This window comes from Psammomys obesus, unplaced genomic scaffold (genome assembly GCF_907164565.1).
Source record: "Psammomys obesus unplaced genomic scaffold, mPsaObe1.curated_primary_1811, whole genome shotgun sequence".
Lineage (NCBI taxonomy): Eukaryota > Metazoa > Chordata > Mammalia > Rodentia > Muridae > Psammomys > Psammomys obesus.
In genome coordinates, this window is record NW_026596131.1 from 15,599,568 (window position 1) to 15,617,424 (window position 17,857).

At 52.0% G+C, this 17,857-nt stretch overlaps 1 protein-coding gene across 5 annotated transcripts; it reads right to left on the minus strand.

Annotated features, from left to right (window-relative positions):
- Positions 1-89: 89 nt before the first annotated feature.
- Dus1l (dihydrouridine synthase 1 like) lies at positions 90-6,954 on the minus strand. 5 transcript variants are annotated; one of them, XM_055592456.1, is made up of 14 exons: positions 6,880-6,954; positions 5,999-6,245; positions 5,429-5,537; positions 4,814-4,864; positions 4,327-4,439; positions 3,546-3,628; positions 3,237-3,340; positions 2,932-3,076; positions 2,609-2,709; positions 2,442-2,526; positions 1,823-1,968; positions 768-805; positions 540-615; positions 90-444 (listed from the first exon to the last, which is right to left on the minus strand). In XM_055592456.1, exons 2-14 carry the CDS (start codon positions 6,233-6,235, stop codon positions 305-307), a joined length of 1,428 nt encoding a protein of 475 aa, XP_055448431.1. In that variant the 5' UTR covers positions 6,236-6,245; positions 6,880-6,954; the 3' UTR covers positions 90-304. The 5 variants fall into 5 exon arrangements, with proteins under 5 accessions (XP_055448431.1, XP_055448430.1, XP_055448432.1 ...); XM_055592455.1 differs by having other exon boundaries at positions 6,499-6,954; XM_055592457.1 differs by having other exon boundaries at positions 5,999-6,267; positions 6,499-6,954.
- Positions 6,955-17,857: the final 10,903 nt, after the last annotated feature.

The window sequence follows — 17,857 nt, forward strand, 5'->3', positions numbered from 1 at the left end:
ACCCTGACCACTTAGAAGAGGCGGAGAGGGGCAGGGAGCCGGAGAGCCTCCTTGGATGTGGGCTGGGAGCAACAGCCATAGGCCATTACTAGATCTCTGAATGGTTTATTGTTCAATGCTGAAAACAAGTGTGGGGACAGGGCAAGTCCAGCCAAGGCCACCCTTGGTGCAGTACTGCCAGGCCCCCGCCTAAAGACATCAACATGTCCTCCTGTGTCGATAGGAGATTCCCTGAGAAAAGGTATTTCCTTAAGTGTCCAGGCGTCAGTGGCTGTCCTGGAGTGGAGATGGCTCCTGCTGGCTTTCAGGCTAGGGCACTCCCCACAACTTCAGAGAAACCACCTGGTGTTCCAGGCCTCACTTGCTGAGGCTCCTGCAGCCCAGGCTGGGTCCCTTTCCAGGCCAGAGACTTCTCTAATTTGGTCTTAAAAAGCAATCCATGACCTGACAGGAGGGCAAGAGGAGAATGTGGGTGAGGAGGCCAAGGTGCCCACTGTTGCTGCAGGTGGATGGGCGGGTTACAGCGGACATCCACTCACCTGGGCAATCTGCTGTTTCTCTGAAGGCTCGTTTCTTGCAGCAGCCACGGCACAGGTTAAACACACACCTATTGCCCTGTGTATAAGAAGCTAGTGAACTGAGGCCAACACCCGCACCCAGACTAAATTCTAGGTAGGTAGTACCAGACAGACTCTAGTACCATAAAGAGTCTCTGGAACATCTTTGGGGACTGCCCTGCCCACAGAGCGAAGGAAGGGCCGGCTCACCTTTGGGTTTCCACACTGGTCACACTTGGCATATTTGGCTGGAAAAAAACAAAACAAAACAAAAAGAGGGCAGGTTGAATGAGGTGAGCATGAGGCAAGCCAGGGTGAGCAGCCGCCATCCCCTCCACAGAGCTTACTGTGACCACCTGGGCCAGGAGACTAGTTATGACAGGAGATGGCCGGTAGGGCCTCACTGCAAACAAGTGGAAGCAGGTGGGCTGCCCACTTCACCCCTAGCCCCCAGCTTGCTGCTGAGTGTAAATTCAGTGTGAACTACACAGTGAGGTCCAAGGCAGCTAGGATTACAGATTGGGACTATGTCAAGAAACCAGAAAACAAAAAAGGCACAATCAGAGCCCTGTCCTGATGCCCCTTCCTGTGGTGCAGAAACTCCTGTGGCATTTCCTGTACAAAAGTAGACCAAGCTGTGACGAGGTGGTTCCTGCCATCTCCCCAGACTCTTAAAGCTATCGGATAAGACTCCCAGGGAGCTGCTACCAGACTGCTGAACTTCTAGGAAAGGAAGCAGCTGAGTGTAAGAGCTCAGGTTGCCAAAATGGCCAGGACACAGGACAATGCATGGACTGAGACCTCGACGCTGCACACCTAGAAAGCATACTGAGAAGTCCCGAGTGACCTTCAGGTCTTTCCGTTTGAGTCAGGCTCCTGGCTGACCACTATCCAAATGCACAGCAACCTTGCATGCTCGCCGGAGTTCCCAGTGACTGCCCCCCACCTCCCATGCAAGGCTGAAGCTCACCCAGGACGCAGCAGGACAACGACAGCCCTCACGACCCAAAACCATGGTCACTTGACCGAAACCTAGCCAAGGAGCTTATATAATGGCCTTGTCTGATACATCAAGTAGGTTTATAGCAACACTGTAGATCAGACTCAAAGGCTCTTCACAGGTTCTTAGTGTCATATCCAAAGTCTGGTCTGAGAATTGTCCTGACAGGCCTGGACTCCTATCCCAGTAAAGAAGATGAAGAGAATGAAGGTCTCCAGGCAGCCTGTCCAACTATCCTGGCCTGAATGGCAAGAACAGCACTTACGTTTCAGGGAAGGGTCGAAGGTTTTGTGAGGGTTTCTCAGCTGCTTCTTGAGCTTATTCTTGGATAAACCATCCATGCTGCCCTCTTCTTCCTCCAGAGCCCGCTTGCCTCGACCACCACTGTTCCCCTTGCTCCCTTCCCTAGGGCTAAGGAAAGGGCAGTGAGCATACTCAAAGACACCTATAAGACAGGCTCAGTCTACCATCGCCAAACGGGGTAGACCTCGGGAGGGGTTCCGAGGCGGAGGGGCTGGATGGCCATGGAGGGCACTGGTGCCAAGGACCCAGCTCAAGTAACTATTCTTGGCTGCCCAGGCAAAGAGGGCTTGTCCTAGAACACAGAACATAGATACAGCCCATACAATAGAGTGGCTAACAGAGAAGTTAAGACTTCCTGGAATGACATCCGAATTTGAGGGGCCCAGGGTCTGTGACACCAAGCCCAGGCAGGCTGTGATCACAGATGACAGGTCTAAAGGATCTTAGATAAGTACCCAAGGCACCTTCACACAAGCTCTGTGTGGCTTCCTCCACCCAAAATGGGAACTTGGCCTTGGTGACTAGAGGAAGTGGCAAAGGGCACCTGTGTGTGGACTCCCACTATAGGCTGCTCAGCTCACCCTGGCCGGATGTAGGGCTGGCAGATCCAGTGGAAAGCAGGTAAGTTGCCAGTTGGCTTCACTCCTTCTTGCTGCCTAGACATGTCTTCCTGCGAAGGTGCAAGGCCTGTCAAAGACCTGAGCTTCTGGCCCCTTCCACAACCTACTGGGCTCCCTCAGCCCCGCACCTGCCTGGCACCGAAGCTTTAGAGCCTGGTTCACAGCAGCCACGCCTTCCAGGGTCTTCACCTTGGCCAGCTCCTCTCGAAGCTGCTGATGTACCTGCAGCCTGAGGCAGATGCCTGTCACTCCAGTCATCGTCTGAGCCAAATGCTAGACAGGTGGCCAACATCTCTTCCCACCGAAGCTCCTGCCCTCCCACACTGCCAAGCCACCAGCCCTTCAGCAGACTTGGTGGCAAGTTGTTTTGGAAAGAGCACACAACACTCCAGGCAGGGACTGGGACGCCGCCTAGAGAGGCCGCCCTGAAAGCCTGTGAGGAGCCACTCACGTGTGGTGCCACAGCTTGAAGAGATGGGCCCGGACGTAGGACAGCGGGCACGGGTGCTGCTGCACAAGGCCCAGGTACTCCTCGGCCAGCTCCCACACCGCGGGGCTGCGGCCCTCGAACAGGGCAGGGTTGTGCAGGTTCCCCTCTGGGAAGGGGAAGGAAGAGAGCCTGGAACCCCTGGCCCCGCAGGTCGCCAGCTAGCTATGGGGTTGGCAAGTCTGGAAAACCTCTCCTGAGGGCGTGGCTTGGGCTCCATCTACTTACACAGTCTACAAAGACAGCACGGCGGAGGCACCCACACTCACCTGCGCTCATGACCCCCTGCACACCCGTGTCCTGGATGCACCGCTCCACATCCTGCAGGCACCGGATGTTCCCATTGGCAAACACAGGGATCCCCACGGCCTTCCTGTGGGGGAAGAGCCCTGACCCTGTACCATGCCAAGAGGGCAGAGACCACCCACCAAGTTCTGTCTTGTTGAGACACCTTGCCTTCCATAGTATAGCTGCCTTCCCTCCTGGGTAATTCTAGGACATCAGGTAATGCTGGACATCCCAAGGTTTATGCCACCTCCATGGAGTCCAATGGCACCTGACCCACCATATCTACTCACCGAACTGCCTTGATGTGCTCCCAGGAGGCTGTTCCCGCCATGGGCCCCTTCTGCTCCTTGGTGCGCCCATGCACAGTCAGCAGCTAGGACAGACACACTTGGTTCAACCTGCTCCACCCAAAGGTCCCAAACCAGCTACAAGGGCCCCCTCGAGGCTCTCAGCTTTCCATGCTGGGAACAGCCAAGGTCATCTGGCCATGGATCCATCCCTGGCCCCAGGGTCTTGACAGCCCTGCCCCTTTGGAGGAGCCCCAGGCTGCAACCAGGAGTCAAGAGCCAGAAACCCAAGTACGGGGAAAACTTGGAAGAATTCAGGATGCAAGGTACTGAGGATGGCTCCTGCCATTCCCAGGAGCTACCTGTCTCAGAGCACACTTGACTGGGCTCAGCAAGTGTGACGGGGGAAGAGGACCATGTCCGACACCCATGGCTTATGCCCAGCCCTCCAGAGACCGGGCACTGAGCTCACCTACAGCAGCCCGGGCTGATGCCTGGACAGCCCAGAGATGGGGTAGTGAGCCAATGCTACTCTCCTGCAGACAAGACCCTGGGGCTAGGGGCCAGGTTCAGAGGTCTGAGACCAGGCTGGGTCTGGATGTGAGGTCAGAAGAGGCCCACTGCCCTTCCCACAGAAAAACCTTGTCTGCAGCCCTGACTCAAGAGCTGCAGGAGAAGCAAGCTCCTTGTGGCTTAGAGGATTGTCAGGGGGCAGAATGCTGGTGTGTGAGGCCTGGCTGCCTGCTGGACCCCAGTGGCTGCCCCTGGGAGCCACGGCCCTCACCTGACAGCCAGCCTTCTCCAGCATCTGCGCGTACCTCACTGTCTTGTCAATCTCTGGGAAGACGCGGATTTTGCATGTGACAGGAACAGAGAGTCTCTCATGAGCCAACAGAACTGAGGAAAAAAAGATGGCCTCTGAAGGAAGCACGGTCCTACCCCAAGGTGGCCAAGCCCCTCTATGTTCAGCACACAGAACCACACTAGCTTTGCTGTATGGTGTGCTGGCTTCCAATGAGAGGTGGCAACTAAGAACCCTGGCTGTCCTCATGGGAGCTACGAGGAGTCAGGGCACTGTCCTGGCACTTAATGTCTGGTTCTCAGGGGATGTCTGGCATACGTTAGGGGACACTATAGTCACCTCCTTTCAGCAGGGAAGGTGGGCCAAGAGCAGAGGGATCACCATTGTTCTCTCCTGAGCCCCAACCAAACAGCTGTGCTATGGGCCCTGTCAGACTGTCTGCTGACTCAGTGGCATGCTGCCAACTCACTCATTCTTTGAAGAAGATCCCACTCCTCCTGCAGAAAGGCGCCATAGTGACCTGCAAAGGTGAGAGTGGCCCAATGTCACTGGCATCACATCATCATGAACGCTAGGCCAGTGCCTCAGAATACAGAGGGCTTCACAGCCAGGCTGTGTGCATTCGTGTCAGCCTTTACACAGGATCCCCAGAATCAGTAGTGTCACTGCTTAGAACAGGGGTGAAAATGAAGTTAAATGGCTTCTCAGCCCTGACTTGGGAGCTGTCTGGGCTGCACAGAACACTTATGCCACATAGCCGGAGATCAGTAGTGCTTGTGGGGGGCGCCCAGTGAGCCCGTGTGTGTGATTACAGAGCCATGGAACTCACATCCGCTGTAACATTTATCTATAGGATACCTATGTAGCCAGCAGAGTCTGGTCCTCAGTCAAGTACCCAAGAACTCTCTAAGATACGCCCAGAAAAAGGGCTGGTGCCACCAGTCAGAGGCAGAAAACCACTTCTCCCTATGCCCACCCATACCCATACTCCACCAGAACAGGCCTGGACCCCTTATCTGAAGGCCTAGTGGACTCAGTACTGGACCGGGCAAGTGTCAACACAGACTGCAAAAAATGATCTCACCTCTCTTGGCTATCATCTGTGGGCAGCCCAAGTTCAGGTCAATGGCATCACAGTAATCTTGTGCTAGGAGAGCTGCCTGGACAAATACCTCTGGGTCATTGGCACAGAACTGCGAAGACATGAATGTCACCCATGGTCAGACCAGGCCTAGGTCTCCCTGCCTAGGCCACCCAGCCCTTTGAGGATGCCCATGGTGACTCAATAAACTATGGTCTTTCCACCAACATTTACAATATGACAAAGCAGGAAACATCTCACACAACTAGGAATGTGAACTATGTATGCATGCCCTTTCTCTGGATGTGTAACAAAAGCCTTTGGCACAGACTTGTGAAGAACTGAGTCGGGGGTCACCAGACCAGGGGGAATATCAAAGGCATCCAAGCTGTCCCTTCTCCAGGGCTTAGGCTAGTTCCCCCAATTTGGGGACCTCTCCCACTCAGCAGCCATTTCCTATTTCATGTGTCAAAGCAGGACTGCAGGACCCCCACCCTCCTCCTGGGTCTGAAAGCTTGGGGAAGTTTTCATATTCAGGGTCTGGAACTCAGCAGCCGCGGTCCCTCCACCCACCTGCACAATGAGAGGCCTGTCCTCAGGGCACACTTCACAGTACAGATTCTCTTTCCGGTAGTTAGCATCTCTGACAAAGACCTGGGCGTGCAGCATGGGGGTGTAGCACAGCTGGGCTCCATGGCGGCGGCTCAGCAGCCTCCAGGCCAGCTCACTCTGGTCCACCATCGGCGCCACCACATGTCGCGCGCCCCCAAGGGTGCGGCTCCAAAACTCAAAACCCTGCAGTTTGGGCATCCTCTCCACACTCGGGGCAAAAGAGGACCAGGCTGTCATTTCAGCCATAGTATACCGCTATACCCGGGTAAGGGTACAAAGTTCAGCTCAAAGGGGCGGACCACGCCTGTCAGGTATTGCTTCCGGCTCCTCCAAACACAAGTGAAGGTCTGGGGAGCACAGGATGACGGCAGGGAGAGGTATCTAAGCAGGCACAGGGTCACGCTGCCCCCACCCCTTCCAGCAGTGACCCTGATATACCACTCATCCTCTCTGGACCTTACCCCTTCATTTGGTTCAATGCCAGCCTAGTGGCACCAGTGTGGAGAGTAAACAGGTCTGTGCCCGAAATCTGAGTCTGTGCTCCGAGGGCCGGACCTGGCCAGGTGAAACCCACCGGGCTGCACGCGGCCCCACACCGCCTCGGCTCTTGAGCAGCGAGCACGTCGGTCCCGCGGGCCCCTTCCCTGGTCTGGTCTGGAGCCTCCTGATCTGAGCCTGTCTGCCCCTTGGGCTGGGGACCCGGGCCGCCGCCGGCGACGGCAAAGGGGCCTGAATTAGCACTACTTGCCACGCCGTGGGAGCTGGCCGGGCCAGGTGAAGGCCTGTGGCTGTGGGCACGCTCCAAAGAAAGGGACACACAGGCCCCGGAGCCTCCGCCTTACCCGCAGCGCCGGCTGGAGGACCCGCGGGAACGCGGCGCCAGTCGCCAGGCTCGCTGCTCAGCCTCAGCGCATCCCTGCCGGAAGTGCCGCCGGCGGAAGCGCACTGCCAGGCGCTCCGCGCCGTGCGCGGTGCGACGGAGAACCAACTCCCCGGAAACCGCAGCTCAGGGCTGAGGGGACCGGCGCTGTGGCGACCTGAGCTGAGCAGCACGGCCGGGGCCACGCTGTAGCTTCCAGACAGTCGGAGTGGGGAGACCTTTCCTCCCACCTCCACACACCCCGGCTTCCACTCCCCGGTGCATTCACATGGACTGAGATAAAGAATTACTACTTCAGGGGTAGGAAAGGCTCCAAGAGGCCAGTCCTTCCTTGAGTAACGGGAAGCTTCGTAGGGGAAAGGAACACGCGTAAGGAAAGATGGTGTTGGCTGGGCGGTGGTGGCACACTCCTTTAATCCCAGCGCTCAAGGGACAGAAGCAGGCGGATCTCTGTGAGTTCGAGGCCAGCTGGTCTACAGAGTGAGTTCCAGTAGGGCTAGGGCTACACAGAGAAACCCTGTCTTAAAACAAACAAAAAAGCAAAACAACAATAAAAAAAAAAAAAAAAACAGGAAACAAAACTATGACAGTAAATTGTTAATAGTTAATAGCTATTTAATAAATTAAATAGTTCTATTTAATTTCCTCTATTAGATTCCTTTTCTTTTTTTCTTTCTTTTTTCTTTTCTTTTTTTTTTTTTTTTTAATGTGCATTGATCTCCTGGAACTGTAGTTACACACAGTTGTGAGCCACCATGTGGGTGCTGGGACTTGAACTCAGGACCCCTGGAAGAGCAGCCAGCGCTCCTAGCCTCTGAGCCGTCTCTCAGCCCCTCCATTGGGTTCTTAATAGTGCTTCATCTTAGCCAGGTGTGCTGACGAAAGCCTTTACCCCAGCACTCAGAAGGCAGAGTTTAAGGCCAGCCTGGTCTACAGAAAGAGTTCCAGGACACCCAAGACTGTGAACAGAAAGAAACTCTGTTGAAAAACCTAAAAGAAAAAGAAAAAAAACAAAAAACTTCATCTCATTGCTTTTTTTTTTTTTTATCTTCAAAGATACAAAGATCACTATCTCCAGTTGACCTGGACTCTGACTCTCAAATACAGGGATTAAAGGAATGAGCCAGCCACCATGTCTGACTCTTTTTTTACTACTCTTTTAATTGTTCTGGGCTGGAGAGATGGCTCAGAGATCTGGTCTTGCAAAGGTCCTGGGTTCAATTCCCAGTCAACCACATGGTGGCTCAGAATCATCTATAATGATATCTGGTGCTCCCTTCAGGCATGTAGGTGTACATGCAGTCAGAACACTGTATACATAATAAATAAATCTTTTAAAAAATGTTCTAAGGCTACTTATTGACCCTTGAGCTAAAATGTCCTTTTTTAAAAAAGTATTTTTAAAAACTTTTCCTTGATTCCTTGATGTGTGAGTTTCACATCACACACCCCAGTCTTGCTCATCTCCCCCTCCCCTCATATCTGCTCTTCACCCTTGGAACCTCCCCCCAAAATAAAACATAATAATAACCGAACAACCACAACAGCAAAACATAGACAACATCTCACCTTGGACACTGTATTGTGTCACAGTGTGTTCCACAGTACACACTGTACACACTGTCTCTCTGTCCACACACGACAAGTCCCGATCTACCCCGAGATCCCTGGCTTCTGTGACACCATCAGTGTTGGCTCCTCATCCACACCCCTCCCAGTGTTCCTGATGTTGCCCTGTGTCTTAGGGATCCTGTAGCTTCGGTTCAGCAGGGCTGACCCCTTCACTCCTCCCAAGTGTTAACAGATGATGCAGATTTTGGGGTGGGCCAACCCAGAGCCCTGGATCTCTGGCCTGGGTGGCAGCCGAATTGGTCTCAGCAAGCCCTCTCCCTTATCTGCACCCCAGGGTGAGCTCTACAGCAGTGCTCTGGCCAGGCCACCCAATGCCACCCGAGGCAAGAGGCAAAGCAGAGTCAACTCCCCTGCTCACATGCCCTTGGAGCTGGCTCACTTGCACCTACGCTAGAGCCAGTTCCACTGTGCTGCCCGGTCAAGGCTCAGGGACTCACTCTCCAAGTGCTGCAGCCTGTGAGGGGCTGAGCCAGCTCTCCCACTCTCACCCCTCAGGGCTGGCTCACCTGTGCCATCACCATCAGGGCCAGCCCCACTCTGTGTTTCCAGGCATGGTACAGGGCTCACTCTCCCAAGTGCTGTAGCCAGTGAGGGACAGGGACAGCTCTCCTGCTCCCATGACTTCGGGGCCAGACTGCCAAAGGTGGTGAGGGGTGAGAGGATAGAGGGCATCTCCCCCACCCTGCTTAGCAGATGAGTGTCTGGGATCCAGTGAGGGGCAGGGGCAGGGGCAGTTATACCTACCTGGTCCCCCAGCTGCCACTGCCAGTTCCCCATGTTGTCCAGTAGTAATACGAGCCACAGACATTGACCCAGACCCAGACATGGCCCTCAGTGGCAGCTCAGGCTGGGACCTCACCATGGCCTCAGGTGGCAGGGCTGGCCACTCACAACAGGCTGCTCCTGTCCACCCTTGAGTCTCTAGTTCCATCTCTTCATAAAGCTCAAGCTGCTCCACTTCTCTTTCTCCCATCTTTCCCTCCCACTGCATACTAGGACTCTGTGGTGGTCCCCACAGCAGGCAGGCTGGGCACAGGGCTGGCAGGCCCCTGTGCTGTGTGGCATGGCAGCAAGCTGGTGTCTATGGCTTGCCTGTGTTGTGGGCTGTGAGTGACATTTGTCCAAAGGCATTTGTCTGTCTTCCTCTTTCTACTCAATGCTGCCTGGATTTGATTTTACTTGTTTGTTTTGTTTTTTCAAGACAGGGTTTCTCCGTGTAGCCTTGACTGTCCTGGACTCAATTTGTAGACCAGGCTGGCCCTGAACTCACAGAGCTTTGCCTGCAGGCCTGTGCTACCACCTGGCTGATTTTGTTTGATTTTTTTAAGAGTCCTATGCATAAGACAGCTTTGGCCACCAAGCCAGGCTCAAGCCACGGTGAACGAGGGACCGCCATCTGCTCTGCCCTGAATGATACAAGACCAGCACCACCACCACGTGTCTCTCTGCCTCTCCCCAGGGAGGAGCTAAAATATCTGCTAGTCTTCATAGATCGGATCTGAGACAGATCAATGGTCTCACTTTCACTTATTTGTAAATTTCTGAAACCGCATCTCAACAAACAAACAAGAGGCCAGGCCTGATGTCTCATGCCTTTAATCACTCAAGAGACAGAGGCAGGCAGATCTCTGAGTTCAAGACCAGCCAAGAGAGCCAGGGCTCTCTTACACAGAGAAACCCTGTCTCAGAAAACAAACTAACAAAACAACCAGACAACTGGGCATGGTGACACACACCTGTAATTCCAGCTGGCCTGCAACGCTCCGTCCTCCTGAGCTGCCGAACACTGGGACTGCAAACCCGTGCCACCACACCCAGCACTGACTTGTTTTCTTGGCATTTCTATTGTTTGGGTTTGCTAAGTGTCTTTAATCTGTAAGTTAATTTTTCCAACATATGTAGCAATATCTCCGCCATTCTTTTGTTGTTCTCTTAACAGGGTCTCTAACCCAGGTTGGTCTTGACCTAAGTTTGTAGCTGAGATCTCAGGATGACCTTGGATTTCTGCTCCTCCCGATTTCCCACCACCCAAACCCTTAGTCTCTGCTGTTCTGGAAAGCAAAGCAGGCGTGTGTGTGCAGGTCAGGCACTCTACCTGCTCAGCCCGTTCTCATTTTTTTTTTTTTTTCTACTCTTCCCTCGTTTATGCAACAGGCTACATTTCCATTGTTTGCAGGCAGCGTTTGGGGCTGGAATTTCCTTCTGCTTTGTTTCCTGGGGTCCTTGCCCTTAGGTTGGCCTGCCCCCTAGTGGAACCTTCAAGCACTGTCTGTCAGCGGAGGCAGCACAGGCCAAAGCGCTGCCAACAGCTGGGAAGGGCAGGCTGTTACTTTCACTCCTCTCCTGGCGGGGCGCCATGATCTTACTGTAAGGCTGGGTAAAGACGCTGAGATCGGACTTCCTGCCAACCAGAGCCGAACTCCAACCTCCAGAGGGGGTTGGTGAGGAAGGTCCCTGGCAGGTGCTGGAACACAGAGCTGGGTGGTGAGCCTGGGCGAGAGAGCCTGTCCTCAGCTGCACCCATCTAGAGTGAGCTGGCATCATGTGGGCAGAGAGGCGAAATGGGCCACGGCGAGTGCCCCAGACTCACTGTTCCTGCCAGGGTTTGGTAGATTCCCCTGATACTGTTTTCCTTTGGCTGAGAGTCCTCAGAACAACTTCCAGCACTTTCCGTGACTTTCTGGAGACTGGTCACCACAAAGGCTATTCTTCTGGGGATGGTCGTCTGAACCCCTCTGGCCTGGGAGTGTGGGTGGTGTTCACACTTTTGGTTCAATATGGCTGACACTGGTGCTCAGGCAGCTGGAGGTTCTGCCAATGTTTGCCCGCTTTGTCCTTCCCAGGGTCTCACTTTGTGGCCTTAGCTGGCCTGGAACTTGTGTAAACCAGGCTGGCCTCGGGCTGGCAGAGATCAGCCTGCTTCTGCCTCCCGTGTGTTGTGTACACGAGCAGCATGTGCCACGTGCCTAGACACAGAAACACATGGCAGCAGCTGAACTAAACGGTGTATTCTGAGAACTATCCTTTTCCCCTCCTCCCGTCTGCCCATCCACCCTAACGCACAAAGAGGACGTTAGCACTGAGTTTCCGTGTGCTGACGCAGGGTCTCATGTGGCTGGCTTGCAACTTTCTCTGTAGCCCAGGCTAGTCTCAAACTTACGGTGTCTTCTTCAGCCACCTAAGTGCTAGGACTACAGGTGTGTTCCAGAGTCCCAGGCTAATCCGTCTGTCCCAGGTGGCGTTTCCTTACTCACGGCACTCCTATGGACACTCATGATACCGTTTGTTCTGTCGGCCACCTGTGAGAGCTATTTAGGTCATCTTTAAGATGTTGCAATTTACAGTTTTATAATTGGTGTGTGTGTGTGTGTGTGTGTGTGTGGTGTGTAGGCGAAGCCTGGACACTTTCCAAGAAGCTTGAACACAAGGTGATTTTTCTGTGTGCTGCCAGATCTTCCCCCCGAGGCCTTTGCTCTACGCCTCCCACCTTGGGGCCGGCTTCCTGTGATCCCCTGTGGTCATGTTTGCAGCCTGCCGACCTGACAGATAAGGAGCCGTCCCTGTCATGACTACCATTTTTTTATTTCCCCTATAATGAGACGTTAAACATATGTTTATATGTTTAGAGGTCTAACTGGCTATTATTTTGTTTATAACTCCCTTCTTAAGCAGCTTCATGGAGGCATAATTAATATTTTTAAAGTATTGAGAGTGACAATTACATGTTATAGATACTGTATATACAAGTGAAACTGTTCCAGGGAATGAAACTGTGTGTTGCCTCCCCCGGCTTCCCTGTGCCACCACTCAAACCATCCAAACACTTCTGTTGCTCCTGACGTATGGACTTTTGTAGGGCTTCGTATGGACAGAATTGTGTCAAGTTCTTGTTTTGGTCGGAGGTGCACTGCTCATTCTTTCCGTGGCTAAGCGGATTCTGTTATGGGTTGTTCTGAAGCATGTCTCTCCATTCACCTGTTTGTGAATCTGGAGTGGTCTCTGATCCAAACTGTTGCTATAAATGTTCTTATCAAATCTTCATGTGGACAGGAGGTAATGTATGTACCGAGGAGCAGAATGGCAGATCATATGTTTTTTGAGATGGGTTTCATGTAGCCCGGGCTGGCCTCAAATTCTCTATGTAGCCAAGGGTGACCTTGAACTCTTGATTCCCTTGCCTCTTCCACCCAAATGAGTGCTAGGAAACAGGTATGTGCCACCACACCTGGATTCATGTTTCATTGTGTGTGTCTGTGTGTTTGAAGGAAAGGGTTTATTTGGCTTATTCCTCCAATCGCAGTCCACCGTGAACGAAAGTTAGGGCAGGAACTCAGACAGTAACTCGGAGTCAGGAACTGAAGCAGAGGCCATGGAGGCGCACTGCTTGCTGCCCGTGTTCAGCCCAAGCCATGGCTGAGCACCATCTGTCTGTGGCTTCTTTGGTGACTGCTGTTGGCTTTATTACAAGCTAAATCCCAATCCCTGAGGTCACCCAGTGAAGGACACACTGCCTCCTCTTTGCACGTCTGTTCTACACCTGTGCTACCTAATTTTTTTTTTTTAAAGGATTTATTATATGTGAAGAGTGGCCACCGGGCATACCGCTGCCTGCGGAGCTCGGAGGACAGTGTGGGAGCCCCTGGGCCTGCTGCAGATGGCTGTGAGCTGCCCAGTGGGCTCCAAGAGCCCAACTCCATCCCTGGAAGAGCAGCCAGTGCTCTTAACCATTGAGCCATCTCTCCGCCCCCCCCCCCACTTGTCTGAAATATTCCTCCATTACTCAGAATTGTGTGACTTATCCTTACTGTTCTTACTTCATTATCTTTTAAGACAAGGTCTCATACGGCCTCAGACTCTTATGTACCTTGAATTCTTGATGGTTCTTCCTCCACCTCTTGAGTGGCAGGACGCCAGGCATGTGTACCATCTCCAGATCTTACTTCAATCATTAAGCCATTTGAAGTTAAGAAAAGTCGACTCAGGGGCTGGAGAGGTGGCTCAGAGGTTAAGAGCACTGGCTGCTCTTCCAAAGGTTCTGAGTTCAATTCCCAGCAACCACATGGTGGCTCACAACCAGCTATAGTGAGATCTGGGGCCCTACTGTGGCAGGTAGGCACACATGCAGACAAAGTACCATATAAATAATAAATAAATCTTTAAAAAAGAAAAGTATACTCATTTATTATTATTATTATTATTATTATTATTATTATTATTATTATTATTATTTGGGGGGTTCAAGACAGGGTTTCTCTATGTAACAGAACTGGCTGTCCTGGACTTGCTTTGTAGACCAGGCTGGCCTCAAACTCACAGAGATACAGAGATCTGCCTGGCTCTGCCTCCTGAATGCTGGGACTAACGGTGTGCGCCACCACGCCCAGCTAAAGTGCACTTTTTTAAAAATTTTTTATTTTGATTCTTTGAAACAAGGTTTCTCTATGTAGCCCTGGCTGTCCTGGAACTCACTCTGTAGACCAGGCTGGCCTTGAACTCAGAGATCCACCTGCCTCTGCCTCACAGGTGCTGGGATTAAAGGCCTGTGCCACCATCGCCCGGTAAATTACACTCTTAATAGCTCAGCTGGGGACTTTTTGAGGTTAGGGAGCAAGAACAATACCCCAGTTAGACTAGCTGTTGTGACCCCTGCTGTAGCTGGGCTGGTGATGATTAATTTCTTGTACTCATTTTGCCCTCAGCTTCTGGATAAGATTTAATAAAAAATTGTTAATGAGGAGATGTGCACCTTGAGGCTGATTGTTTTCCATATAGAAGTTTAGATATGTGATTCTTTAAAATGTTTATGAATTACCTTTTAAGAAAATTTATCCCTGCCAGTAAAAAATTGCAGCCTGCCAGTAAAGACTAGCTGAAAAATTACCTTGCTTGCTTTTATTTTGTTATTCTATAGCAAGTTGCTTAGTTACAAATGGATGGGGTTCTTGGGGAAAATCTGTTTCTCACCCGTTGCCTGATCATGGGAGTGTATTGGGAACATGTTTGTCTACGTACACATTGTGATCATTGCTTGAAGAAAAACAGAGTAACCACATTGTGGCTATTCTGCTTGAAGACTTTGCTGGGATATATAAACTGTGGGAGAAAAAAATAGTTGTTTTGTTCCATCCACAAAATGTGTATGTGCATGTATATATATATATGTGTAAAGATGGTTGAAGCTCACTCTTTGGAGTTTTGCTCCATGTATGTATGTATGTATGTAGGTGAAGTTGTTGAAGCTTGTTGGAACTGGCTCATTGGAGCTTGTCTTGCTTCATCCATCTAGTGTGTTTGCTTGTGTGCCCACGTTCCTTTTCTCCTTTTCTCCCGTCACTGGCTTTTCAGCAGCAACCCCCACCAGGAGCCAACGAGCTCCAGCCCTCCCCCAGTCATGGCAGTCCCCGTCAGCAACAATTAGTTCTGGCTTGCAGAATCAAGCTTTCTACCCTCAGAGAAAGTTGCTAGGTGACCAGCCAGCTGTCTAGCTCCTCCCGCCTCAGTTTACCTGTGATGTCATCTTCTGAGACAGGGTTTCTCTGTAACAGCCCTGGCTGTCCTGCAACTTGCTTTGTAGTTTAGGCTGGCCTCAAACTCATGGAGATTCACTTGGCTTTGCCTGAGTACTGGGATTGAAGGCATATGCTACCACTACCAGGCCTGCTTTCAGTTTTTCTAAGAGCATTCTGCTCATTTCTGTAGACCAGCTGGCCTTGAAGTCAGAGGTCCACCTGCCTCTGCCTCCTGAGTGCTGGGAGTAAAGGCTGTGCCACCACCGCCTGGCCAAGTACACTCTTCATAGTTCAGCTGGGGACTTTCTGAGGTTAAATAAGCATTGGCTGATGCTTATTTCTGTTTTCTCCATTCAAGAATTTTATGGTTCTTGCTGAACAAGTGTTTTTGAATAGATGAAAACTTCCTGTTTAGTGTTTTAAGCTGTGAGCGTCATTCAACCCTTCAATTTGGCTGATCTGTCTTCCACCAGGACAAGGTGGTATAAAGGCCTGGCTGCTGCTGCCTGGAAGGTCACCAAGGAGGGAGGCCTCTGAGGTGGAGGGGATCATCATTAAAAAAAAATGAAAAAAAAAATTAGGGTTATAGACAATTGTGAGCTGTCACATGGTGCTGGGAACTGAACCCGAGTCCTTTGGAGGAGCAGACAGTGCTCTTAACCACTGCACCATCTCTCCAGCTATTGGGATCTTCATTTCTGCAGAGCAGCCTCTGGCCTCCATACCACTACTGTTAAGGTGTTGGGCTCCTTGCTATAACCCACTGTTCTGATTTGCTAGGCTGGCTGGCTTTCCTGCCCTGACTAGATTGCCGTTCTTTTCCTGGGGCTAGAACTCAGGACCTCAAAGTCTAGGCAAGTCCTCTACCATCTGACTCACACTCACAAACCTCCTGAACAGGAGTGTAGTCCAGGTTAGCCTTGAGCTAGCAGCAGTCACTTTACTTCAGACTCTCACGTGCTCAGGGCACAGCTGCACACACTACCCTGGAGACCTTCACGGGACTGGGGCCTGGGGCCTTTGGTCTATGCCCTCTGGGGGCCCTTCCCACCCCGCCCCCCGGACGCTGAAGGAACAAACACCAGCTGAGCTCCTATCAGGACTCAGCATTTTGAGTTGCTTGTCCTTGTTCAATGGCTCCTCCACATTAGGCACGTGCAAGATGGTCAGTCACTCCATCTTCCCAGGGATGAAAAGTTTTTGTTTCTAGTATTTTTTCTGTTGTTTTTTTGAGCAATGTGACTGTGGCAGCCCTTAGCAGATAACATGTTTCCTGAGCCCGAGTTTCTTCCCTGAACCTACAAGCTTGAAAATGAGGCCCAGCCCTCCCCTCTTCCAGTTCTATGGACTGAAAGCACGGCCTTGTGCACATCACACAAAGGCCACTTTTCCTCTCAAACTGCAGCCCCTGCCCTTTTACTCTGGGACTCCAAATTACCCACGAGGTCCCATCTGTTCCTGATTAAAAAGAAATAAAGATTCCTGCTCCCTGGAGGACCAGCCCAAACTGTTCTCCACGCGGTAAGCCTGCCTTGACTATCTTCACCGGTGTTACTTAGCGGTCCTTTCTCTTGCTTCTGTGTCCTTCACTATCCCCAGGTGTTCGGCCTGTGGTGGTTACACCCTTTTTTTTTTTTCTTTTTGGTTGCTGTCTACAAGATCTAGTCTCGTGATCGTGTCCCCGCTTCTTTTCTCTTCTCACAGGTAGGGTTCTTTTGTGTAGCCTGGCTGGCCCCGAGCGCTGGAACGAAAGGTGTGCAGCCTCACTGCTCAGCATCCCTGCTTTCTATATAGCCCAGGCTGGCCTCTGCCTGCCGGGGTCATGAGCACATAGGTAGCCAAGGTCTTCTCCAGCTGTCTGCAGTTTAGTTAGGAACGTGACTCTTAGGCTTAGTGGTAGCGGGGCACACCTTTAACCCCGGCAGACAGGCAGTTCCAGAACAGCCAGGCTACAGCGTGAGTCTACCCACAGGAGAATCTCAAGTCACGTGGTGGGGGACACCAAAGAGCAGGAAGGAGTGAGGCGGCCCTTACAGAGTCTCAGAACAGACACCACTCAAGCACACCACATGAGCGCTGAGGATCACAGCCTTGTGAGGGAGTCAGGCCTTTCCAGTTTATAGAAGGGTTCCTCTGTGTCACCAGACTCCAGCGTTAGGCAATCTCTAGGTGGGACTAGAGCTAACCAGTTGCTTGTCAGTCTTGGGCCGATGAGCCTTCTGAGTATCCTACCTGTGCCCTACCACGGCGGTTTCTTAGGTTGTCAGGGACACAGCTTGGGCAGAAATGCTGGCTGCTTCTGTGGACAGGAATGCTGGCCGTTTCTGCCAGTCTCTCCTGGACACTCATGCCAGGGACTCCGCAGCCCTTTAGTCCTGGCCCCTGCATGTCTCCGCAAGCTGCCTTGCAAGACCCATTATGGCTAACCTCCGTATGTACACAATGTACACAAGTTGGCTGTCCTTGTGGGCCTATTAGGCTGTGCCTACTTCTCTCAGGGACCTTACAGTGCCCTCTTGACTCACCTCCCCCACTCCTCACTTGCAAACACTTGGTCAGTTTGGTGTGATTAGGCATCCGTCAGCCCTCTGCTCTGGGACCTGCCTCTCACATCAGGCAGGTGCTGCAGTTTTCTTCTAGAGGGGCTAGCACCAACTTTCAGCTGACCCTGGGGTGGGGGGCTTCTAAGCTGATGCCCTTAGAACAACTTCAAGATGAACTAATTCTGCTCATACCAGTGCCAAGGTCTCTAGCCAGCCCAATGCTGAAACCCTCACCTGCATTATATCCCCTTAAACT